Here is a 25,610-nt window from a genome sequence, read left to right as displayed (position 1 = left end):
TTTTTAAAGTAGCATTTATCACAACAAATTGCATTTATTAGTTTGTGTCTGTCTCGTCCATGGATCTGATAGCTCCTCAAAGCTTGGACATATCCTTTTGTACTTATAACAGTGCCTAATACAGTAGTGTATATATGGTGCTCCATAAATGTTGAGTGAGTAGCTATAGTCTTTATTGGTATTACTTTTATGGAATTTATCACATGCTCTTGTTGGTTGTGTGTATTTTTTTTTCTTTACTAGATTTCAGGCTTCTTCGTAAGTAGGACCTTGTTTGTGTTTCCCAGAATATCTGTCACATTGCTTTGAAAATTACTTGTGATGTATGAATGAATAAACCAGCCTGTCTGGTAGGAAGTGAAGATCCTGGGACAGAAGAATAAAAGATGTTTGCCTTTTGTCTCTTCTGATTGGGAGGAAGAGAAGGAAAACTGGGCAGAGCTTCTGGTATACATCATTGCTCAAGTTTTTGGCTGGGGGAGCTCACTGAGACTTTGGCCTGGGAGGACCATCTTGTACCTTGGTGCTTTGTCTAATTTGCCTCCATTCCAATAATGTGGTGCCACAGTGAGAGAGGGGTTTTTATCTTCAGTTGGTGTGATTGGCCCTGAAGCAGGTTATATAGGACAGTAGACCATTTTTGCATCATATGATTGCATCATACACTGACACAAAATTAGGTTTTACTTTGCAGAATGTGTTGCTTGTGACACAGAGGAAATAGATGCAGTATTTAAATATTTGGGGAGCACCTGGGTAGCTCAGTTGGTTAAGTGTCCCACTTAGGCTCAGGGCATGATCTCACAGTTTGTGAGTTTGAGCCCCACATTTGGCTCTGTGCTGACAGCTCAGAGCCTGAAGCCTTCTTCAGATTATGTCTCCCTCTCTCTCTGCCCCTCCCCCGCTAGCGTGCATGTGCGCGGGCTCTCTCTCTCTCTCTCTCTCTCAAAGATAAATAAACCTTAAAAAAATTTGTTTTAAATATTTGGTATTGTGTTCTTATTTTGCAGTTAAATCCAGATGTGAATGTTTTCCAGCGGAAATTTGTGAATGAAGTTAGAAGATGTGAAGAAATGGATCGAAAGCTTCGTATGTGCATTTTGGTCCTGTATGATGTTCCTATAATGAGTCATTTGTCTTAAATTAGAGATGCTAGTCCTCTTAACAAAACGAGAAAATACTACAGGAGAAAAAGAAAGGAGGAATAGTCTTGGGATCTTGATATTAAGATGAATTTCTCATGTACAAGTGGATTTTATGGTATTGGGGCTAGGTGGTGCTTACTGGAAACTTTGAGATGACAAGATTGCAAGCTGAACACATTGGTTCTTTTTTATGGGAAGGGTTTTACAGCTACTGCTATAGCTATTGCATTATAGAATTCTGAGAGACAGGACTCAGACCACTATTTTTATTTTATTTTATATGTTTTTTAATTTAAAAATATTATTTATTTATTATAATTTTTAAAGATTTTATTTTATTATTATTTTTTTCAACGTTTATTTATTTATTTTTGGGACAGAGAGAGACAGAGCATGAACAGGGGAGGGGCAGAGAGAGAGGGAGACACAGAATCGGAAACAGGCTTCAGGCTCTGAGCCATCAGCCCAGAGCCTGACGCGGGGCTCGAACTCACGGACCGCGAGATCGTGACCTGGCTGAAGTCGGACACTTAACCGACTGTGCCACCCAGGCGCCCCTAAAGATTTTATTTTTAAGCATTGTGGGCTTAAACCCACAACCCTGAGATCAGGAGTTGCACATTCCACCGACTGAGCCATCCAGGCGCCCACCATCTATTTTAGATATCAATATAACCACCTTTTAATTTGAGCTTTTTATGAAGGAAGAAACTAACACATTTATTAGGGTACTGTTGAGAGTTGGGGAGTACATAAACTTTATTTCATTCATTCCTCACAATATTCCTTCAGTTGGGTATTACCTCATTTAATAAATTAGGAAGCCAGGATGCCTGGTTGGCTCAGTCAGTAGAGCATCTGACTCTTGATCTCAGGGTGGTGAGTTTGAGCCCCACATGGGGTGTAGAGATTACTTAAAAAATAAGTATTAAATAAATAAATAAACAGGGAAACCAAAGATCAGAGAGGTTAAGTGACTTGCCCGGGAACATAAGCAGCTGTACTGGAACCAGTATTTGAATCCAGGTTGTTCTCTCTGGCTCTGAAACCCGTGATCTCACTACTATACTATGCCTGCTTTTAGTTAGCTGATTGGTGAATTTGGTCCCTGCGCTAAAAAAGTTACTAGTTGTCACTTTTCTCTTCTGGTATTTTGGGACCTTATTCCGTGTCGTGCTTTTTGGGTTTTTGTGTTGTTAAAACTGATCTGATTGTTTTTCAAGTTTAATGAAACCCTTTTGATCTGGAGTTGTCTCACGAGTTTGCTAAATGTCAAATATTCTATTGAATCACCCTGTTCTGTAACTCTGTTCTACAACAGTATCTACAAGCAGAACCATCATACTCTGGGGCAGTAGTTGCACAGGGTGGAGAACTGAAGCAGATGAGGTCCAGTTTTAAGATCAAAAGAGGAAAGGAAGACAGTAGTGGGATGATAATCCTCTCTGGGGTAGCTGCAGTTGTTATAGAGTGTGCAGCGGAGGAAGAGGAACGTGGAGAAAAAAAGGATTTACATGTTCTGCTTCTTTTATATGAGAGTATCTTTCTGGGAATGAAGCTCTTTTTAGCCAGGTTTGGGGTCTTATTTTTTTTCTCAAATACTGGCAATTCCAGGCCTATGCTATACATGAATATTTTGCTTCTGTCATTTTAGGATTTGTTGAGAAAGAAATAAGAAAAGCTAATATCCCAATTATGGACACTGGTGAAAACCCAGAGGTGCCCTTCCCCCGGGACATGATTGACTTAGAGGTAAACAATTCTTCTGAGGAAGCCAGAAGTTTCTTTCTACTTAAGTGCAGAAATTATTTTCCTGTGTGGGTGGACAGTAGAGGAATTCTTGCTGTCCTTGTCCACATTGTCTCTTGCTTGTAAATATCTTGTGAAAACTTACTATAGAGCACTATCTTGAACAGTATCACATGCCACCAAATAAATGTTTACTGCCTTATCGAAACCTTACTGGATTAACACCAATTTATCTAGTAATTTATTCATCTCATAGACTAAATGAATAACCAGTAGAGTTTTCAGTATTTATTTTTTTCCATCCAAAGTCCCCTGAGAAATTCAACTGTGTATAGAACCTATAGATAAAGACAGATGATGTTAAGCAAAAAAACTTCATAAAGAAAGTTGCCCTGGTAAAATCACACATTTGCTGGGTAGATATAAAATTACGTTTGAACCATCAGGGTGGCCAAGAGTTCTGTGGGATGGATGAATTCATCCGTCTTTCACATCAAGCATATTGAGCTTAGTTTGAGTTAATAGTTTGATTTTATCTATTTATTTATTTTTTCTGTAGGCCAATTTTGAAAAGATTGAAAATGAACTGAAGGAAATCAACACAAACCAGGAAGCTCTGAAGAGAAACTTCCTGGAACTGACTGAATTAAAATTTATACTTCGCAAAACTCAGCAGTTTTTCGATGAGGTCAGACTATTGTTTCTTTTAGTATTTGAGCAGCTGATATTATACCTGCACAAGTGGGCCATGCTGTTATTCCAAAAATTATTTTAATTTGCTAGTTTGAAAGCAATACCATTTTCGCACTGTTTTAGTTGAAAGAATGTCAGATTATGTTCCATTTCTCATGCAGTACACAGCCAGTCATGGTTTTGTATGCTTTTGCATTTTCTGCAATTTTTCATCACAAGATGGGGAAAGGAACCCGAAAGTAGTTGTATATATCATAGTTGAAATTTTGTCATTGTATTTTGAGGTAAGTAAATGCTTAAGGTAAAAGTTGAAGCAACAAGAAACATTCAGTCATACATGAAATTATAACAAAGGCTTAACCTCCAAAACTTCTATCATCAAATTTTTATTTTTATCTTATTCTCCATGTTTGCTTATCTACCATGAGTACATTTGTAACAATCCACATAGCACAAGTCACACTTTAATTTTTCAAGAGTTTCTCGTTATGTTCTATGGAAATAGAACTGGTAGGATGCCTATTTTGAAATTCCCGGATTTTCATGGAAACTCAGTCACACTACCTTATAGGGAAAAATGTTAAGTCAGTTTCTAGGTTAAAAATGTAGGTGATGATGACAGATGACAGTTTGCTGAGGTGAGCCCACAGAAAGGCTTTAGAGCAAGACTTTCAGAAGGATTCCTTCTCCTCATTAAACGTGGAGAGGAGTCTTAGCTTTGAGCCTGGACTTGGCTTTGTTGATGGCCTAAGGTATCGAGAATTCTCTTTTTTTACAGTAAGGTGTCTTTGCCACCAGATTAGCAATATCAGACACTTCTGCTACTGTTCCAGCGACTCTTTAGTGTGCCTTCCATAAAGTTCTTTATATTCTTTGCTCAACAACAACAAAAAAATTGGCAAAGCTTTTTAAAAAAAGAGGGCCCATTTTAGTTAGCATCTGATGTATTCTCAGTTCCATTTTTAATATCGGTCTTTTAAGGACTGGAGCAGGGGCTCTCTAACCAGCAGCATGAGCCTCACCTGGGAACTTGTCAGGATGCACATCATTAGTCCCCACTCCAGATTTCAGACTTTGTGAATTAGAAACTCTGAGGGTGGGGCCGAGCAGTCTGTTTTCACAAGGTGACTCTGAGGGACAGTGGTTTGTGAACCCCTGGGCTGGAGAACATCAGCCGAAGATGTGCTACATTCCTCAATAACTGAAGATGGACTCAGAGAAGCCACGCTAATTTAAAAAAATCTATTGGGGAAAGGGGAAAAAGCTCATATGAACTTAATTGCCTGGTCATCCCAAGAATCAGAATCTGGCTATATGTCAAGAGAGGTTTGGTGTGAATATTCGGCTTGCTCATTGAGTTGAGAATTTTGAGACTGATGAGGACTTCTTTCACCAGTCCCTGATATCTCATCGAATTAGAGGTTGTGGGACAGTGTGATTAACTCTTTCCAAGTGTTTCAGGTCTTTTGCAACAGGCATGGCCACTTATGTCTCATGGTTTTAATGAACAGATAATCTGGAATTCTAGTTGCTCATTGCCTAAACAGCAGTGTATTTATATTCACTAATTCACTGAGCATTTAGTGAGCACCTACTCTTCATGAGGCACAAGATGAGTAAGGCATGGCCCCTGTGCTCAAGGAATGTATCACTTAGTCATATCAGAAAACATCCCAGGGCACAGTGTCTCCATAGGCTCACAGATGTGTGCTTTCCTAAATGCGTCCAAGCTGCTCTCTCACAGATCCAATTTAAACTGGCCTCAGAATCGAAGCTCAGGTACTTTTAACATCATTTGGGGCTTAATTCTTTTGCCCCCCCTTTCCCTTTTGATATAGTCTTAGTTTATTGCTGGGATGTTGCTGAAATGTATGACCATGTCTTTCTTAACCTCCTGAGTTTAAGGAATAGAATAGGTTTCTTTGTCTAGTTCATTTTGGAGAAATTCTGAATAAAGACTGACAGATGGACTCCCTTATGAGCAATAGTTACTTGAACTGTTTTTTTTTAATGTTTATTTCTTTTTTGAGAGAGAGTGTGCGCACATGCACACGAGTGGGGGAGGGGCAGAGAGAGGGAGACAGAGGATCCGAAGCGGGCTCCGCACTGACATCAGAGAGCCTGATGCTGGGCTCGAACTCACAAACCTTGAGATTGCGACCTGAGGAACATTTGGACGCTTAACCAACTGAGCCACCGAGGTTCCCTGTTACTTGAACTATTAATGTTATTAAAAACAAAATATTAAAACAAAATGAGAGAAATTACTTGGAAAGATAACCAAAGTGTTAAAATCATAAGTTCTTTGTGAGTAATAAGTCTAAACACGAAACCCCCATGCTGAGAAGGCAGGCTGGAAGTCTTTACGACCTTCATGCCCAGTCAATCCATGGTGGGTTGTTTTCCCTTTATTCACGCAAAACATTTGCAAAACATTTCTTTTCTTTCTTTTTTTTTTTAATCTCTGAGTACTTTTGAGCCCAAGTCCTGGGCTGTAAGAGGTTCTTTGACTGCTCTTGTCCTCAACCCCTCTTGTTCCTACACCCTCACCGTAGTGTAGGGAGGCTTCTGGCAAGAGCCACTTGGCCTTTCCTCTCCGAGTGCACGGTCAGTGCCTTGTCTGCTCCTGCCACTGGCTCAGAGGTTCAGCCAGGTCCCTCTCAATGGTGCCTGCCCTGCTATTGCCAAGCACCAGTCTCAGCTGTCGCTGCCATGGCAGGTGATAAGACCTCACAGAGTAAGTGCATCTGGGCATGTGAGTGCGCACGTTAAATAATGCAAAAGAAAAAGAAACATGGGACCCTCAAATCTCAGAAATGGCACTTTTTGCGTGAGATTGTCTTCCATGCCTGAAATCACAGTTTGCAAACGGCCTAAAATACAACCAGTTTTGAGTCCTTCTTTTTTATATAATTTGGTGAACATGATCAATAATTTATAATAATGAGTTAGCAGAAAATGGCCAAATCGGGAAAGGGTTCTTTCCGTCTTTAGGCATAGCGGTCATGATTGGCAAGGTATCTGGAAGGGGAAGAGTAAGCGTAAATTCGATATTCTTATGATTTAAGATGATTACAAATTCGACTTAGCCATTTCTCATCCAGAGCAATTAAAATGACTTGTTAATGATTATCCTTTTCTCAGTCTTCTTGCTTATGAAGAACTGTGAGAGCTGAAGAGTGCTCTCTGCATCTTTTACCATAAGCACCCTAGCCCATGAGAACGTAAAGAAGACTGGAAAAGTAATGGTTAATGGCATGCAGGTTCCTGCCTTCCTTTCCTCCTGAGTCTTCCATCCATCTGCTCTTCTTTACTTTTCTTTCCCATCTGCCTTCTCCTTTGGGGCTTGGGTGAATACCGGAAGTGATGAAATGCGATTTCTCTCTCACTGGAGATGGAAGTAAGAGTGTTTGCTCTTGGTAATTAATGCAGCTGGATCCGGATGTGCTACTTCTATTTCAGTGTAGACAGGGAGCCTCAGAAATTCTGCCACTTCCTCTTTCAGGGCATGGTTTCAGTGTTCCGACTGGGGGAAAGGGTAAACCAGAGAGCATAGCAAGTCATTTAAAGGCACGTTGGCAGTGTTGTTATTGTTATTAGGGAGCCCAGAATAGGATTTAGGTACCCCACAGTGTGGTTTTAGAGATTGTTTTAAAGGCCCTCAGTGAGCGGTCTGGTCCTCCTAGTTCCCCATGAGGCCCAATTATTTTATTTAAAAAAAATTTTTTTTTTTACTCCCCTCTCTAAGATTTAGGATTCTTAAGTATGAAGCGGTGAGATTATTAATTAGAATATCATCACAAGTTTCCATTTAATTTTAATTCCGCTGGGTTCTTTTTGTGCCCAGAGTCCCCAGATGCAGTTTTCAGAGGAGTCTAGTTGCTCAGAACTTTTTGCTGTTAGAGCGGTTGTCCCCTTTAGAGCACATAGGCTTGCACTGAGTCTGATCTTTTGGGTTTACTTTAGCCAGGCCTTGTGAACCGCGTAGGGAAGTAGGCCGGAGTCTTGTGTGTAGCAGTCAGTTTCACTGTTTTTTGCCAAGGGATATCCCAAGAACCAGTTGAAATGAGGTAGTCATCTAGATCCTTAAAATAAGTTGCCTGTGGCTTGCAATAAGCTGATCTGATATTAGGCAGAAACAAAAAAAGCCCCCTAAATTTCCACTTGAGAGCAAGTGGAAACCTGTGCCCCCATTATCTCATCTTAAACTTCTTCGTATATCATGACAATATTTCTCTGCCCTCTGGCATACTCAAAGCCTGCCCTACCTTTTCTTTCTTTCTTTTTTTTGAAGGGGGTGGGGAGTTGAATGTTGATCCTGCATCAACTTTTAGATTTCACTTCCCCAGAAAATTGCTTTCTTTTTTAGGTTCTCAACCTAATCATTTGGTTTATATTCAGGTTTATTTATACTCAATCCTAAAGCCCTCCCCCACCCCCCTTAACTTTACATTTCCTACGACTTACCAAGTGAGTTTCCCTTGATCAATTTTTTGATCGCACTGTTAACAGGAATAGAATGTTTGGAATGAAGATGATAGAGAAAAATTCTCCTGATTTTTTTGTTTAGTTCTGCTTTTGAAAAGGAAGATTTTTCTGGCATATTTCTTGTCTTTGGTCAAACAAGTAGCGCGTGGATATTAAAGTTGAGGAGATCAGGCGGTAGAGAAGTTGATTGGCCTTTATTTTTTAGAGAGCTTCTCAGACCTTCCTGATTGGTAAGAATAAAAGGTGTTAGAATGTGGTGGGTAGAGAGAGTCTAGGAAGTATAGACCTCCATCTGAGAAGGTCCCTCTCCTCCTTCATTTCATTGTATAAACTGTCATGGTGGAAATCATTTTAAATCTAAACAATTAAATTAGCCCACATGTTCTATATTGGCTTATGATTGGTTACTTTTTCTCACTTGATTTAGATTCCTGGCTTCAGCTATGTTCTCAGTGACCCTTAAACTATATAGCCTAACATGAACTTTTTAATGTTCCTAGATTCCTGGTTAGAAATGAAGGCATTCAGATAGGTTTTCACTTTTTCTTCCCTTTATTGATGCAGTCAAGGCCAGGCCTGCCCAGCCAATATGCTGCTGCTTCTTTTGGAGAAAGAAATACTAGGGGAGAGGGGCAAAGGGAGAGAGAGGATCTTAAGCAGGCTCCACACTCATGGAGCCCGACACGGAGCTTGATCCCACCTCTCTGGGATCATGACTTGAGCTGAAATCAAGAGTCGGACAACTCGTCCAAGTGAGCCACCCAGGCACCCCGAAAGAAATACTCTTTAAAGCCCATGGCTTGGAGCATTTTTTTTACAGTGCCCATGCTGAAAGTTTTCGTGTTCTGAATTTTGAAGAGCATGGAAAACCCAGTCTCGTGGAGACGCCCCTTCCGCCTTTTTCCAGTCCACACTGTGCTCAGGACAGTGGCGGTGCCTTGCTTTTCTCCTTGGAAAGAGAGTCTCCATCTTTCACATTCTCACACAGGGAAAATTTTAGTTTGTAGCTACCTGGAAATTTGATGTTGAGAGTATCTTCAGAGCTGCTTTGGTCTTGCTGAAAATGAAATGTTGCAGCTTCCATCCGTATGCAAAGGTATTTCCTGGTACTTTCATGGCTTATTCAGGGAAACAGAGGAAAAATGGTTTCCACCTAAGTAACAGATTTATACATGTCATCATTATTTAGTGTTTTTTCTTTATTCCTTATTTCAAAAACCATTTCCCCAGATGCCTTTACTGGGACTACAAAGCTTTCTTTACCTCTTGTTTCTTTCCTTTGTTTTCTTCCCCTATTCTTGTCTTCTTTTTGTGGCTGTCTTCTCTTTTGGTGGTTTTTTTTTTTTTTTTTCCCTCGTCTTTATTTTCTGAACTTATCTCCCGGTTCCTCGTTCCCTGCATGCCACTAACTATTTTCATTAGATATTAATTGATTTGTGAATTCAGGCTGAATTGCATCATCAGCAGATGGCGGATCCAGACTTGTTGGAAGAGTCCTCGTCCCTCTTGGAGCCGAGTGAGATGGGAAGGGGCACGCCGTTAAGACTTGGGTAAGTACTACTGCAAGCCTCCGTATGTCAGTGGGGTCAGTTCATTTTTGGGGGGGGACGGGGAGCAGCGGTCATGTTCATTGTTGCTGTTCAAGAGTGGTGAGGCTGGCCCGTTCACTTGCTTCCAGGATGTGTTCTCTTCTGAGCCTCTTGAGAGGTGTTCCTAAGTCACTTGGATTCAGTTCCTGATTTGTCCTGTCAACCCTATCCTGGGGTCCGGGAATAAGACTTTGGGAGCCCTTTTGGCGTAACATTGCATAGCCTTGTGTTTGTCGTCCGTGCCCCTCTCCTCTCGCTTCCCTTCTTTGTCTTAAAGCCCTCTGTCCCGTGGCATGGAATCGAGTTCCCCATCTGCCTCTTCTCCCCACAGCTTCGTGGCTGGTGTGATTAACCGGGAGCGCATCCCTACTTTTGAGCGCATGCTTTGGCGGGTGTGCCGGGGGAATGTGTTCCTGCGACAGGCTGAAATCGAGAACCCCCTGGAGGATCCTGTGACTGTAAGACTAGGAAATTGTGTCCCGTGGAGTAGGTCTTGTAAAGGGAGGCCAGAGCAGTGACACTGCATGGTACCACCTGAATCTGACACTCCCACAGAGGAGCCCTTATGTTTACTCCTGCTTTGACTTGAACATTTGAAATACTGCTCTTTTCCTCTTAACTCCCATCGTGTGTGTACAGATGATGTATACTGACACGTGCCTGGACATTTTCAAGCCCCACTTGTGTAGGTATTATTTGGATTATAAATGTGTTTTTTTCCAGTTATCTTAAACCTCAGCTTTATTTTAAAAAAAATTTTTTTTTATGTTTTTATTTATTTTTGAGACAGAGAGAGACAGAGCATGAGCAGGGGAAGGGCAGAGAGAGAGAGAGACACAGAATCCAAAGCAGACTCTAGGCTCTGAGCTGTTAGCACAGAGCCCGACGCAGGGCTTGAACTCATGGACCGTGAGATCATGACCCAAGCTGAAGTCGGATGCTTAACCGACTGAGCCACCCAGGCGCCCCAAACCTCAGCTTTATATGCTTTCTGTTACTTATCTGAGACCAAAAGAAAATCAACTTTATGAAAATTAAAGCAAGATATCTGGTTCCAAGTTCGGTAATATCCATATAAGGAGAGAGTTCCTCAACTGTGAGCTCGATAAGTTGATAAAATTTTTAGTTGGTAAGGTTTTTTTGTCTACTTGTTTGTTGGGAGATTTGGAAACTTAATTTAAGGATAATATATTGTACAAGGTAGAATAATCTTCCCCACCCAGTGCTTTGCAGAGTAGGAATGGCTGAATCTCTTGGCATTTGACATAACGGGCCAGAGTTCTTAACATCAGCCTACACTAAGTATCGTGAGTCCTGATGTCAAGGATCACAAGCAAGGAAGATTAAATGTATTGCAAAAAAAAAAAAAAAATTACTTCCCTTTTGTATCGGTATTATTTAGAAGCCTGGGCTTGGTTTGTCTGTTGAAAATGATCTTTTGGATTTTCTTAGATTACCATTCTTTGTCCCACCTAAGAAGAGAGATTGAATTTGTGACTCCTCAGAGTGGGTGGGTCGTGCAGCTGAAAATCTGAGGCTTTCATCCTTTTATCCTCCTAAACAGGAGGGTGGTGGCACTTAGGGTACAGCGAGCCCCCCAGAGGAGCAGTTTTACAGACTCACTGAAGCCTGTGCTTGGCTTGTGGAGACATTGCAGTCTGCAGTCACACCTCCTGTGGAACTGTTCTCAGGAATCTTCAGCCAAGTTTCTGGGCAACAGAAACACTATTATCAACAAATTGAGGAAAGGGGGTCTGGCTAGCTACAGCAGAGCAGCTGCACAAAGAATGCGCTCCAGTTTATTCCTGGAGAATGGAGGAATTTAAGACACGTAGCGTCATTGTCTTCACGCCGCATCTCCTTTTATCCTTCTGAAGTCTGTTTGCTTTTTATTATAAAAACTCTAGGAATATGAGAAATACAGGCAACTAGAGACAATACTAGTTAACACCCAATTAAGCTTATTTCTCTGATCTTTCCCTGCAGTCCTTGCATCAGACTTTGCGTGTAAACTTGGTATTTGGAATAGATTGCCTTCCTCCCTGCTCCTTAGATCAAACTTAGCATGAAGCATGAGATTCTACATCAACATTCTTCCCACCTCTGTTCCTTAGAGTTACTCAGTCCCCTTTATCTGGGAATTTCTAAGCATGGGAATAAGCAGGAATGGCTTCCTCTCCTCTCTTCCGTACTTACTCAGGTAGTATAAGGTTTGAAGTTGAATTGGTAATAAGGGCTATATTGTGCTACGAGGAGAATCATCTGAGCATCTGTGTTCAGCTCACGGTTGAGTTTAAAAACAAATACAGAAAGTTTTTTGTGCATTACGGATTATAGGACAAATGTTCTTATAGTGGAGCTTAAGAAATGGATGGAGGATAATAGTTCGAGTGCAGGGTTGCCGTATCCTTAAAGGACTCGCATTCCTATATCACCAAGAAAGTAGGTTATTCAAGAAATATTCTTCCAGAGTAGAAGTCTAAATTCTCTGTTTCTGGTTTGGGGCCCAGGGTGACTACGTGCACAAATCTGTATTCATCATTTTCTTCCAAGGCGATCAGCTGAAAAACAGAGTCAAGAAAATCTGTGAAGGGTAAGAGAAATGTGCCTCCCTGAGGGTGCAATCAGAATGCCTTGACTGTTAAGCCTTAGGATACAGAATAATGAAACAATAGCCCTTTTAGTCTACCTTAATGCAATACATATATCTTCTAATAATGTTAGGGCTATTTTAAATAATTAGAAATGGTCTCAGTTCATTTTTAAAAGTACTGTCAAAACCACAATTTCCTTTCTTTGGAAAGAAAGTAATTAGGACTCATGGTTTATAAATGCTGCATTGTTCCAGGACAATGGGTTTGTGTACCCAGCAGTGTGCCATAGGTATTGCGCCTGTAAACTTTTCTGAAATTCTGCCTATAAGATCTCTTTTCCATGCCATTTTTCTCTAGTAACTTATAATATGATTTGTATTACTGAGTTTTATAATTTTAATCTAAGGAAATTTAGTAGCTGCAGAGAATGTCGAGATTGTTCGAATGTTACTGCTCTATCTATAGGACACTTCCTAGTTATTCATGATCAGGGCACCACTCTGAACTAATCCTGGTTTGGTCCTTCTAGTACATTAAGATTACTTTCTGCGGTTATTTAAATTGGATAGGTTAAGAAACTTCGATGTTTGTCAGGTTGTGTCTGTATGTTCCAGGTTCCGGGCCTCACTCTATCCCTGTCCTGAGACACCACAGGAGAGAAAGGAAATGGCTTCTGGAGTTAATACCAGGATTGACGACCTCCAAATGGTAACAGAGGGCTGGAGGGCATTTTGGTGTGTGTAAAATGATGAGGGTTTTTTTGGGGTGATAGTGGGGTTCATGGGGTCTGGAGCCGACAACCAAGAAAGAATTCTTGAAGGTGTCTTTGGTGCAAAAAGGTGATTTTATTGAAGCACGGGGACAGGACCCATGGGCAGGAAGAGCTGCCCAGGGACCATGAGGGGAGACTGGTTATATACTATTGGGTTGGAGGAGGTAAAGTCCAGGGGAAGTTTCCAGTGAGATTTTCATATGCTACAGAAGACTCCCAGGATAGTGGAGGCCTAGCTATTGTCAAGCTAAGGTGGTTCTTCCCTCTAGCAAAGCATTAATATTAAGACAGTAAGGAATTCCTGGAGAAACATTTTACTCTGCCAGCCTCAAGTATTTGTCAATGGGCTGCAGGTTATAAGGAGATTGAGTTCTATCTGCCATTTCCTTCTGCCTTTGTTTCCCACATCACTGTGGAGGGGTGATGGAGACTTAGGTCCTGCAGGACTATGATCTCTATCAGTTAACCTTAGTTTTCCGCTTTCCTTTGTTCTTGGGCAGCCAGGAGTGCTGGAGGAATATCACACATATCCCATCTAGGAGTTGGGGGGAGGGTGTTGGCGGTCTGTCAGCTCGCTTTATGCTCCCTCATCAGAAATACTATAATAGAAAACCATTCTCCTTCCTTGAAACACTAAGAGTTTGTTAGGCACCTACAGCAGCCAAGACACCAAAAAAAAGAAATGTCCATGGGTAACTTGTGCCCTTGGGAGTTGGGAAAAAGTTTCAGGGAATGACTGTTAAAAATAGCATTAATCATCCTTAAACGCGGCAGGAATGCTATCCATCCGAAATTGTCGTTGCTTAGTGTATTCAATTTCCCTCCTCATGAGTTTGAGGTATTTTTACAATTAAAAAAAGTATGCTTAGTTAAGAAAAAAAATCAAGTAATAAAGAAGTATGCATAAAGTCCATTCCGCTGTCACACACACTCCCCCTCCAGAGGCAGCTGCTCTTGACAGCTTGGTGTGTATCCTTCTGGTCACCTTAGATCTTAATCACACAGTCTAGGCAAAGGGTCCTAGTATAACTCTAGTACCCAAGAAGAGACTGCGCTAGATTTTTACCACATCACCAGTTGGCTTATGCACTCCATTGTCACAAAGTCCTAAGGAAGGAGTCATGATTGATGCATACGTGGAAGGAAAGGGTGGCCAGTTGGAGCTTTGTTTTCTGTTGAAAGACTGTGATGATTGCCTTCTTGAAACATTAAAACATACAATTGTCCCCCTGCCACCCACGCGTTTGCTTTCTGAGATTTCAGTTACCCGAATCAACTGTGATTCAGAAACAGATGATCCTCCTTCTGATAACATCAGAAGGTCAGTAGTAGCCTAATGCTGGTCACACACCTAACACCACTCCCCGTACTTCATCTCCTCATGCTCGTGTAGGCATCTTTTCCTCTCATATCCTCATAAGAAAAAGGGTGAGTACAGTACAGGAAGATATGTAGAGATATCACATTGACAGGACTTTTATTATAGCATGTTGTTACACTTTTATTATTAGTTATTGTCAATTGCCTAATATAATTGCCTAATTTATAAATTAAATTTCATCATGGGTATGTGTGTATAAGAAAAAACATACTATTTATAGAGTTAGGTACTATTCACCGTTCCAGGCACCCACTGGGGGTCTTGGATGGCGTCCCCTACAGATAAGGGGCACCCTCTGTACTTAATCCCAAAGACCGTTCTTTCCAGTGGAGGCAGAATCACCAGAGATGCTGTAACTCCCATCTCAACTCCCTTTGTCCTTTTTCCCTCCAACTCCCATCTTGACCTATTGCTGGCTCCTTTGAGAAGCACTCACCTCTTTAACCAAGGGACGAAAGTTTTTAGAGCTGCTGGTGGGTGGTGGGCCAATTAGTATGTTCTGGGTTCTAGGCCTGTCTTATCCCCTCCTAGACTCATGGATAGATTTTTAAAAGGCATTGGCAATATGGCCAGAATTTGATCTTGAAAGTACCCAGCTATATGAACTGAAACTTTAAAAAGGGATTGACTGTCAAGGAGTGAGATGTGGGTGTGGGGGATGGGGAAAGAGAAAAGCAAATAGGGCATTGCTTACACGTTTATCTAGCATTCTTCCAGAAGTTTGAATGGTAATTGTAAAATTGTCAACAGCCAGAAGGAGAGAAAATAACTTTGTTCCTTTATTCTTAAGTGATACAAGAGTTTCTCTAGCCTGCAGGTTTTTTAGAAACCTGTATGGAAGTCCCCACCTACTGCCCTTCAGAAAGTAGTTACTACTTTTTTCTGAATTGACTTGATGAGCCGAGTATGACGGAGCCTTGTGCTAACATGGCTAGTGCATAACTTTTTCCTCTAAAGAAATGTGGAGATTTAAGGTCAGTTTCCATGCAGAAGTGTGAGTGGTGGGTTACTCGCCCTTTGGCTTAGCCCCTCTTCTGCTATTGAAATCTTAAATGGTGATTACCAAGGCAGCGGAATGTAAAGTGTCCCTTCCCTTTCTTCTACCGTGGTTTTGGTTTCAGCAGCGTGATGACTCTGAGGAAAACCTGTGCTGATTTCCAAAGGATCAGCACTGAAAATGTTTCCCTCCCCTTCCCCCAAGAAGCCTGACAGAAAGGCAAAGCCTCATCTGCCCCGTGATAACAGTGGTACGTGGCTGTCTAAATCCCCTCTAAGGCCATGAGTCCTCCTGACCCCACAGTGTCTCCTGTCTCTTGTTCCCTGGCATGGAGTCTCTTCTGGCATAGGTAGACAACGGTGCTCAGCCCTGCCTCTTTCCCATCATTCCCTGATGCTGGCTTATGTTCAGGGGATTCTGCAGCTTACTGTTCTTAAGTATGGATTTTATCAACTCCCAGGCCTATGATGATGCTGACTTCTTTGAGTTTGAGACTCCATATGGAAAGCCATTGCTCTTTAATGATCCAGGTAAAAGCCAATGACCTATATTGTGCTGTGGACTTGGTGGGAAGATAAAATATAGAAGAGCTAAAAACAATTTCCTCAGGTTTCTCTTCAGATTGAAGCTAACAGAAAATGAATATTAGTAACTAAAACTGTAATTTCTTATCATTTACCCCCCAAAAAAGCCATTCTATTTTTTTTTAACGTTTCTTTATTTTTTGAGAGCGAGAGAGACAGACAGAGCACAAGCAGGGGAGGAGCAGAGAGAGAAGGAGACAGAATCTGAAGCGCTCTAGGCTCTGAGCTGTGAGCACAGAGCCTGACGTGGGGCTCGAACCCACAAACCGCAAGATCATGACCTGAGCTGAAGTCTGACGCTCAACTGACTGAGTCACTCAGGTGCCCCAAAAAAGCCATTCTAGTCTGAAGAAGAATAGGTCCCTAGCAACCCTTCTCAGAAAGCTGTGCCTCTTTCCCATTTATATGCTGAGATCTAAGACTGGTTCTGTATGTAGAAGGATCTCTCCTTGTTCCCTTCTCTCCCAAAAGGTTCTGAATCAAACAGAGGACCACCGCCAGAGGGTTCTGCAGGCGGCTGCTAAGAACATCCGTGTCTGGTTCATCAAGGTGCGGAAGATGAAGGCCATCTACCACACCCTGAATCTGTGCAACATAGACGTGACCCAGAAGTGCCTGATCGCCGAGGTCTGGTGCCCCGTCACCGACCTCGACTCCATCCAGTTTGCACTCAGAAGGGGCACGGTGAGTCCCGCACCACTAACCATGCAGCCAGGAAAAGAGGTTCCCATCAACAATAACATGAATTAATTACATTTTTGTGGCATTTTTACTTTCAGAGTTCTTGACTATACTCACCTTGTACTCCTCTTATATCCTAACCATACATCTTGTACATCTTGGTTTTCCGAATGTGGAAACTGCAGTTCAAAAAAGATGAAATGACTTGGTCGTATACCCGTGATTCTTCAGGGTAGCTCATGACCACAATGTCTGTTTCCTGATCCATTCTTTCTGTCCAGCAGACCACTTCTGAGGGATACCTCTGGCAGTCCCGCTTAGTAGTTAGAGTTTGAAAACATTCGCTGCTTTCTCCATAAAAGGAGGAGAGAACAGCGATAATCTCAGAAAGGCAGATGATTGTCTTCAGACAAGGAAGTGCCATATTTTCTTTGGTTACACATTTTAGAACTGAATTTTTTTCACAGTAAGGATATTCTTCCCAAGACTTAATGTAAATTTTTCATCGTAAATTTTATACCTAGTTCCAGTTTCTCCCAAAGATGGGAAGATTGAGAAACAACTCACATAGAATGAAATGCACGTATTTTATATGCATAGCTTGAGGAGTTTTGATGAATATGTTCATGGTCAGGATGATCTAATTTTGCTATGTGTGCTCAATGTTTCCCAGGAACACAGTGGCTCCACTGTGCCCTCTATCTTGAACAGGATGCAAACAAATCAGACTCCCCCAACCTATAACAAAACGAACAAGTTCACATACGGCTTTCAGAACATAGTAGATGCTTACGGAATCGGGACTTACAGAGAGATAAACCCAGGTAAAAAGAGCTTGAATCTTCTAGAGGTTTGATTTTTTGTTTGTTATTTCTTCTAATGCTTCCCTTCAAATGTTCTTGAATAACTGGCTTAAAACTAACAGTGTTGTCAAGATCTCAGCTCTAGTGTCATTCCTGTAAAGACGTGCCCACTTTGACACAGAGACGGAGGTTTGTTGCTGGGTGGCACTCTTTTAAGAGGTGGTTTTATAGGAATGAGCTCAGCGGATTGGATTCTTTTGTGTGCCCTCACAACTATGAAACACCTGACTTTCTCTAGCACACCATTTGCAGGAAGTACTTTAAGTTTTTTCTAAGATATCTGATATTTTTAAAAGGCTTCCCTATACCAAGTTAGACAGAGAAAACATAGCAATTACTGACCATTTTAGACACAAAGCAGATTTCACAAAGCAAAGCCAGGAGAGTTAATTATTAAATCAAGAGTCTGGGAATTTGTTTTTAGCTGGAGTCTTCTACAGGACTGACTTTGCTCTGGGTTCCAGGCTTTCTCCCACGTACCTGAGAGCTTTATTCAGCTGGGAAATGGTTGCTGCACAAGAGAAGAAAGCTGGCCTGTCAAAGGAGCAGTGTCCCAGGAGTTAGAGAAAAGGAATCAAAGAACAAATTACACTGTTGCCAGGGCTAGGGACAAAACTTGCATTTCCTGTGTCCTTTGTTTAAAATGCTAGCAGTAGGCCTAGATGCCATCAGAGCTGCTTTGTGAGGTCCTGTCATGGAAGGTTTTCTCTGAGAGTCCATCTGACCAACAGCTCGGGAGTAAGTCCCCTGGTACAGATCTTAGAGTACGGTGAGGAATGTGATCTTTTGGTGGTGGGCACAGTTGTCTGTACTTTGTCTTTTTCCTCCTTTGGTTTCTTTATAGCTCCATATACCATCATCACTTTCCCTTTCCTGTTTGCTGTGATGTTTGGGGACTTTGGCCATGGCATTTTGATGACCCTCTTTGCTGTATGGATGGTGTTAAGGGAGAGCCGGCTTCTCTCCCAGAAGAACGAGAATGAGGTAATGTTTGTCACATCTGTGTCAGACTGACACTTTGTAATTCCTCAAGCAGTCACTATAAAAGTATGATCTGGAAGTCTTTTATTCGTGAAGTTATAGAGAAGTTACAGAGGCCATGTCAAGAATAGAGAAGTTATATTCATTTTAACACTGAAGCGGCCATGTGCTGTGAAAGTAATTTCTTGTTAGCATTGTATTTTGACCTTTACGTTAAGCTCTCTGACCCAGGGTGGGGTAAAGTGGTGTGAGAAGAAGGGTCTAGTATATTCTCAATATTGTCACGTCATGAGCCACCGAGAGTACATTTCATTGACCTCTTTCTTCTGCTTTCCAGATGTTTAGCACTGTGTTCAGTGGCCGGTACATTATTCTACTGATGGGTGTGTTTTCCATCTACACTGGCCTCATCTACAATGATTGCTTTTCCAAGTCTCTTAATATCTTCGGGTCATCCTGGAGCGTACGGCCAATGTTCTCTTTGTATAATTGGACGTAAGTTGCAAAGAAGACGAAAGTCAAAGCTTATTCCTTTCCTGTTCAGCTCTGATCTTCCAGACAAGTGGCAAACTTCTACTTCTTTCAGAAGTGGCTGACAGTGTCTCTGTTTCAGAAGAATGCAGTGTCCCCTCTTATTTATGCCCCAGCCTGGGAAGTGTTTTGTGATTCTTTCAGTACTCTCAAGAAACTGAGACTATAAATGTAGGCACATTGATTCTTTTTGTAAATTAAAAGCAGATTCCCCAAATTCCCTGCTTGGTTATGTAGGTGTATTTGTTTGTTGTGTTCTTTTGTTATTGCTGATCCCTTCTCATTCTCAGATGCTAGTCCCTCCTCTTTTATTGAAGAGATAAGACAGTTGTAGTAGTTTCTTTTAGGACCAGTTTTTGGGCCCTAGCAGTTTCCCGCTCTTGATAAAAACAAATGGAACTTTTCTTCTAACATGGTAGGGATGAGACACTTCGGGGGAACCCTGTTCTACAGTTGAATCCAGCTGTCCCTGGAGTTTTTGGTGGACCATACCCTTTTGGCATTGATCCAGTAAGAGCACTTCTTTCCTATATGTCTAACACCAGAGTTTTAAACTGTAACCTTGAAGTGAGAGAATTAAGTTGAAGATAAATGGTTATTTGGTTTTCAGCGGAAGGTTGTTTTTTTTTTTTTAAGTTTATTTGTTTATTTTGAGAGAGAGAGAGAGCACACACATGCAAGCAGGAGAGGGACAGAAACAGAAGGAGAGAGAGAATCCCAAGCAAGCTCTGCATTGTCAGCGCAGGGGCTCAATCCCACGAATGGTGAGATCATTGCCTGAGCCGAAATCGAGAGTCGGACACGTAACCTACTGAGCCCCCCAGGCGCCCCTTCAGTTGACATGTTTTTGGAAAGCCTTTTGTGTATTTGTCCAGAGTACTTCCAAACCATAAGAGACCCAAGTGCCTTGGGGACCCAAATAATTTTTCCTGCACTACTTATTTCAGAGATGGCTAATAATTTCGACCCTGGGAAGATTGATTTTCAAGACTCCTTCCCAATTTATTTCTGTTTAACTTAGTTTAGCAGGTATTTTAACAAAGCAGAAATAGTCCTTTCCTATGGGTTTTAGATTTCCATTCTTATCTTTATATACTTAAAAAACTTATCCCAGAATTAAAAAAAAAATACTTAGGCAAATAAAGTGTGATCAAATCTTTTGTATTGTGTGCTTAAAAGGGGGGTGGGGGGAGATTTAAGAATGATTTAAGGAGTACAGCATTCCAGAGGAAAAACACATCATTATGGGTCAGAAAGATCAAGGTTTCTTATAAAAAATGGGTATTAACTTGGCCTTTAAAAAATGTTTCAGATTGGTATAGGTGAGAAGTGTGTACAAAAGTATATAGGTGGGGAAATACAAAGTTATTTATTTTTATTATTATAAGAGCAGATGTTACAGAAATGCTTACTGTGGGCCAAGCACTGAACTCTGCCCTTAGCATATCTGATTTCCCCTCCAACGGTTTTTTTTTTTTTTCCCTTCCAAATTTTTATTAAATTCTAGTTAGTTAACATGTAGTGTGATATTAGTTTAGGAGTAGAATTTAAGGATTCATCGCTTACCTACAACACCCAGTGCTCACCCCAACAAGTGCCCTCTTTAATACGCATCACAGTCTAGCCCATCCCCCACCCACCTCCCTCCATCAACCTTCAGTTTATTCTGTCTTTAAGAGGCTCTTACAGTTTGCTTCCCTCTCTCTTTTTTTCTTCCCTTCCCATATGTTCATCAGTTTTGTTTCCTAAATTCCACATACAAGTGAAATCATCTAATATTTGTCTTTCTGACTTACTTCACTTAGCATAATACTCTCTGGCTCCAGCCATGTCATGGCAGATGGCAAGCTTCCATTCTTTTTGATGGCTCAGTAATACTCCATTTTATATATACCACATCTTCTTTACCCATTCATCAGTTTACAGACACTAGGGGTCTCCCCTCAAACAATTCTATCAGGGAAATACTGCTATCCCTATCATGCAGATAAGAAAACCAAGGCTTGGAAAGGTTGGATAACATTTCACACATGCATTTAACAAATGTTTATTGAATCCTTGTCTGCAGGCATAGTGCTTGCTGGGGGAAACACAGAATTGTAAGATGTAGCTCCTGGCCTCAAGTAGCTTAGAGTCTAATAAAAATATTAGGTAACATTTATATAGGGTTCTGTAGTTAACAGAGTGTTTCGTTGTTGTTGATGTTGTTTTACGTACATCTCATTTGACGCTTAAGGGTAGGTGTTGAGTTTGATGTGCCTGTGGGATGCACAGGTGAAATGTCCATCAGGCAATTGGAGCCGTAGAACTGAATTTCAGGGAAAATGGGCTGGAGAGAGAACCAGCCACATGTTTTGAGATTAGAAGTCACCGAGGATAAGCTCCTTGCAAGGAGGCCAGTTCAGAAAAAACGCCAGGCTCGCTGGTAGAAGGTCTGGCTTATCAGGTTACTGAGTTCACACTTTATCGTAGAGAAGACAGTGGGGGTGTGAGGTAGGTTTGGGCACAGGGAAGTGACTGCATCAGAGTCAGTGATTTAGGAAATGTGATTTGATGGCCAAGTAGAGGCAGAGAACTGCGGGAAAATATTACAGATGTCCAGGCCCTTAGGTGACAAAGCTTAAGGCAACTAATCTTTAAAAATAGATGGAATGACAGCATTAAGGGTACGTGATCAGTAAAACACAGACCGGGGAAACATCTACAAAATAAATGTTCCAACTTTTTAAAATATTTTGTAAGGAATTAAAAAGGAGAGCTGAAAGGAGAATTTATAGATTAGAGATTTAAGAGCTGTGTCAGTAATCAATGTAGAGACCTGATCTGTACCCTACTTTTGAATAAATGAATTATTTTTAAAAATTGGGGCACAATCAGGGAAATTTAAATACTGAGTGTGTGTTTCATGGTATTAAAGAATCATTGTTAATGTTTTTGGGGGTGATAACAGCATTGTGGTTATGTTTTGATAATGAGTGCTTACCAGGGCACCTGAGTGGCTCAGTAGGTTGGGCATCCGACTTCGGCTCAGGTCGTGATCTCGCGGTTTGTGAGTTCAAGCCCCACGTTGGGCTCTGTGCCGACAGCTTGGAGCCTGGAGCCTGCTTCAGATTCTTTGTCTCTGTCCCTCTCTCTCTCTCTCTGTACCTCACCCGCTCACGCTCTGTCTCTCTCTCAAAAATAAACATTAAAAAAATTTTTTTAAGTAAAATAAAAACGAGTGCTTACCTTTTAGAGATATGTACTGAAGTATTTACAGTTAAAATTATATGATATCTGAACTTGGCTTCCAAATAATAGGGAAGTGGGGAGTAGGTTGTGTGATGAAATAAGATTGACCTTGAGCCAGTAGTAATTTTTCAGGGGGGGCACCTGGGTGGCTCAGTCAGTTGAGCATCTGACTCTTGATTTCAGCTTGGGTCCCATGATCCCAGGATCATGAGATTAAGCCCTAGGTTGGGCTCTGCATTGAGTGTGGAGCCTACTTGAGATTATGTTTCTCTCCCTCTGCCCCTCTTCCCCACTAGCGTGTGCTCTCTCTCTCTCTCAAAAAAAAAAAAAAAAAAAAAAAAAAAGTATGCAAGCTGGATCATAGGTAAATGGGAATTTGTTATACTCTCTACTTAAGTCTATGCTTAGAATTTTCATAATTAAAAAAAGCTTTCAAATAGGTAAATAAGGGCTCCTGGCTGGCTCAGGTGTTAGAGCACATGACTCTTTCTTGATCATGATTTCAAGTCCCACTTTGGGCATAAAGCTTACTTTAAAAAAAAAAAATTAGGTGGCTCCTGGGTGGCTCAGTTGGTTAAGCGACCGACTTCAGCTCAGTTCATGATCTCTCCCTCTGTGAGTTCAAGCCCCGTGTCGGGCTCTGTGCTGACAGCTCAGAGCCTGGTGCCTGCTTCAGATTCTGTCTCCCTCTCTGTCTGCCCCTCCCCCACTCATGCGCAGGCATGTGCGGTCTCTCTCTCTCTCTCTCTCTCTCTCTGTCTCAAAAATAAATAAATGTTAAAAAAATTTTAATTAAAAAACTAAAAAAATAAAAAATTGGTGAGGGGCACATGGGTGGTGCAGTTGGTTAAGCGTCCGACTCTTGATCTTGGCTCAGGTCATGATCTCAGGGTTTGTAAGTTCGAGCCCCACATTGGGCTCTGAGCTGATGGTGTGGAGCCTGCTTGGGATTCTGCCACTCCTTCTCTCTGCCCCTCCCCTGCTTGTATGCACATGTGTGAACACACTCACTCTCTCTGTCTCAAAGTAAGTAAATACTAAAAATTGTTTTAATATTGGTGCATAATAATGTCCCATTCATGAACTCTTTATAATGCTTTTTTGTTTCCTTGGATTGTGATAGATCTGGAACATTGCTACCAATAAACTGACCTTTCTCAACTCCTTTAAAATGAAGATGTCTGTTATCCTTGGCATCATTCACATGATGTTTGGAGTCAGCCTGAGCCTCTTCAACCATACGTGAGTTGCTGTATTTCTGTCTCAGGAACACGCATAATTTAGATAATGCTTTCGCCTAAAGAAATCATGACATCTTTGGAGAGGGATTAATAACTCAGAACCCTATTCTACATTAAAGAGGTGCTTTTTATAAAAATCTCATATTCTTAAATGAGGCTTAATTAGCATTAGTCCCTTAACAATTTACAATTGTAGTAAAGCTCTTTGAAAAACTTTATGTCATTTTCATCAAAATGAGTGAGGTATTTTTTTTTTTTTCTCTTGATGTGTAACTCACATAAAATTATAAACTATGGTCCCAGAAGGTACTATATTTTCCAGTCTCTTTCTGATGGGAAAAGTTTGGTGGTAGGGGGTGGGGGTGGGGGTGCGGGTGGTACTGGAACTGTCCAAGGTCCAAAAATTTAGAAGTCACAATTAATCCTGCTTCTCTCTGTTGCCTTCAGTGCATCTGGCTGTTGCTTCTTAAAGTGATAAAGACAGAATTGAGGGAAGTGTAGGTAGGAGATCTAGTGAGTACTCCATTTGGTCTGGGGGTGACCCTGGGTCTGTTCACTGTTTTGTTTTTAATTTTAATTTTTTTTTAAGTAAGCTCTATATCCAATGTGAAACTTGAACGGACGACCTTGAGATCAAGAGCCGCATGATCCACCGACTGAGCCACCAGGCGTCCCTGGATCTGTTTGCCTTTAACATTTTTTTTCTCTCTTTTTAGCTATTTCAAGAAACCCCTGAATATCTACTTTGGATTTATTCCTGAAATAATCTTCATGACCTCTTTGTTTGGCTACTTGGTTATCCTCATATTTTACAAGTGGACAGCCTATGATGCTCATACATCTGAGAAGGCTCCAAGCCTTCTGATTCATTTCATAAACATGTTTCTCTTTTCCTACGGTGACTCTAGTAATGCGATGCTTTATTCTGGACAGGTGAGTCAACCCAGAGGTAGACTGGCTTAGGTGGTTCCCTCAATCAGGAAGCCAGATATTTCTCTTCTTTTCTTTTTTAATGTTTGTTTAGTTTTGAGAGAGAGAGTGCATGCATGCACAAGTGGGGGAGGCTCAGAGAGAGGGGGACAGAGGATCAAAGCGGGCTCTGTGCTGACATCAGAGAGCCTGATGCGGGGCTTGAACTCATGAACTGTGAGATCATGACCTGAGCCAAAGTCAGATACTCAACTGACTGAGCCACCCAGGTGCCCCAGGAAGCCAGATATCTGCAAAAGCCTTTAAAAATCTCTTTCTGTGGTGTTGGTATTCAGCCCATACCTTCAGACCTAAATTCAGCCCATCCTCCTTAGCATCCTATCAGATCATTCTTGGGCTTTGCCACAATATCTGCTAATTAGTTTGAGAAACTGGATGGTGTCATTCATAGATCAGTAAGAAAATACTGTTTGGGGGAAATTTGTGCTAGAGTTGGAAACTGCATGTTTGATTAATGTGATGTGCCTTGTCCTTACTTTGTAGAAAGGAATTCAGTGTTTCCTGGTAGTGGTCGCGCTACTGTGTGTACCTTGGATGCTGCTATTTAAACCACTGGTCCTTCGCCATCAATATTTGAGGAGGAAGCATTTGGTGGGTGTATTTTTGTTGCTGAAAGATACTAGATTTTTTTCCCCTTGAGAGCAAGGCAATTCCTCATCAGATATAATGAATTGTGCATAAGACTACATCCTCTTAAAACGCACTTGTGTCATATCCCAGCATGTGCATTGGACCTGATGAAAAAAAAAATTTTTTTTTAAACCCATGTATTTGCTGCTCGAACATCTGGATTCAGCTTTGAGTAGCTTAGGTACAGGAAACAAGTCATAAGTTTCTGCCTTTCTTGGTCATGCTTTGCTCATGCTGTGCTCAGCAAAATCCAGGTCTGGGCCTGCTTAGATGCAACCTCAGCCAAATCAGGGCTGCAGGAGCTACAGGTGGGTGAACCCACTCATGTGGTTTGCCTGGGCAACCACAGGGCTGACGCTGAGACATTTTCGTTTAAAATGAGACCATGATACTTTCACCAATTGAGACATCTGGGAAAAAGACTTTTTTTTTTAAATGCCGCACATAAACTTGTGTTTACTCAATGTATG

General features: G+C 41.4%; 1 protein-coding gene across 4 annotated transcripts in view; it reads left to right on the top strand.

Moving 5' to 3' along the window:
- ATP6V0A1 (ATPase H+ transporting V0 subunit a1) overlaps positions 1-25,610 on the top strand; it is a 59,580-nt gene that overhangs the window by 16,007 nt on the left and 17,963 nt on the right. For 2 of the 4 annotated variants that reach the window (XM_047845573.1, XM_047845572.1), the window contains exons 3-17: positions 1,011-1,089; positions 2,800-2,897; positions 3,454-3,582; positions 9,543-9,625; positions 9,996-10,122; positions 12,175-12,257; positions 12,873-12,966; positions 16,464-16,676; positions 17,347-17,497; positions 18,381-18,520; positions 18,855-19,012; positions 19,468-19,558; positions 23,403-23,521; positions 24,237-24,453; positions 24,994-25,101. In XM_047845573.1, coding sequence (XP_047701529.1) covers positions 1,011-1,089; positions 2,800-2,897; positions 3,454-3,582; positions 9,543-9,625; positions 9,996-10,122; positions 12,175-12,257; positions 12,873-12,966; positions 16,464-16,676; positions 17,347-17,497; positions 18,381-18,520; positions 18,855-19,012; positions 19,468-19,558; positions 23,403-23,521; positions 24,237-24,453; positions 24,994-25,101 — 1,890 coding nt within the window. Of the gene's footprint in view, positions 1-1,010; positions 1,090-2,799; positions 2,898-3,453; positions 3,583-9,521; positions 9,626-9,995; positions 10,123-12,174; positions 12,258-12,872; positions 12,967-16,463; positions 16,677-17,346; positions 17,498-18,380; positions 18,521-18,854; positions 19,013-19,467; positions 19,559-23,402; positions 23,522-24,236; positions 24,454-24,993; positions 25,102-25,610 lie in introns of all 4 variants that reach the window. The other 2 variants (XM_047845571.1, XM_047845570.1) reach the window with 1 other exon arrangement.

This window comes from Prionailurus viverrinus, unplaced genomic scaffold, assembly GCF_022837055.1.
Source record: "Prionailurus viverrinus isolate Anna unplaced genomic scaffold, UM_Priviv_1.0 scaffold_35, whole genome shotgun sequence".
In the NCBI taxonomy this organism is placed as follows: domain Eukaryota; kingdom Metazoa; phylum Chordata; class Mammalia; order Carnivora; family Felidae; genus Prionailurus; species Prionailurus viverrinus.
This window is presented reverse-complemented; position numbering and strand designations above follow the sequence as displayed.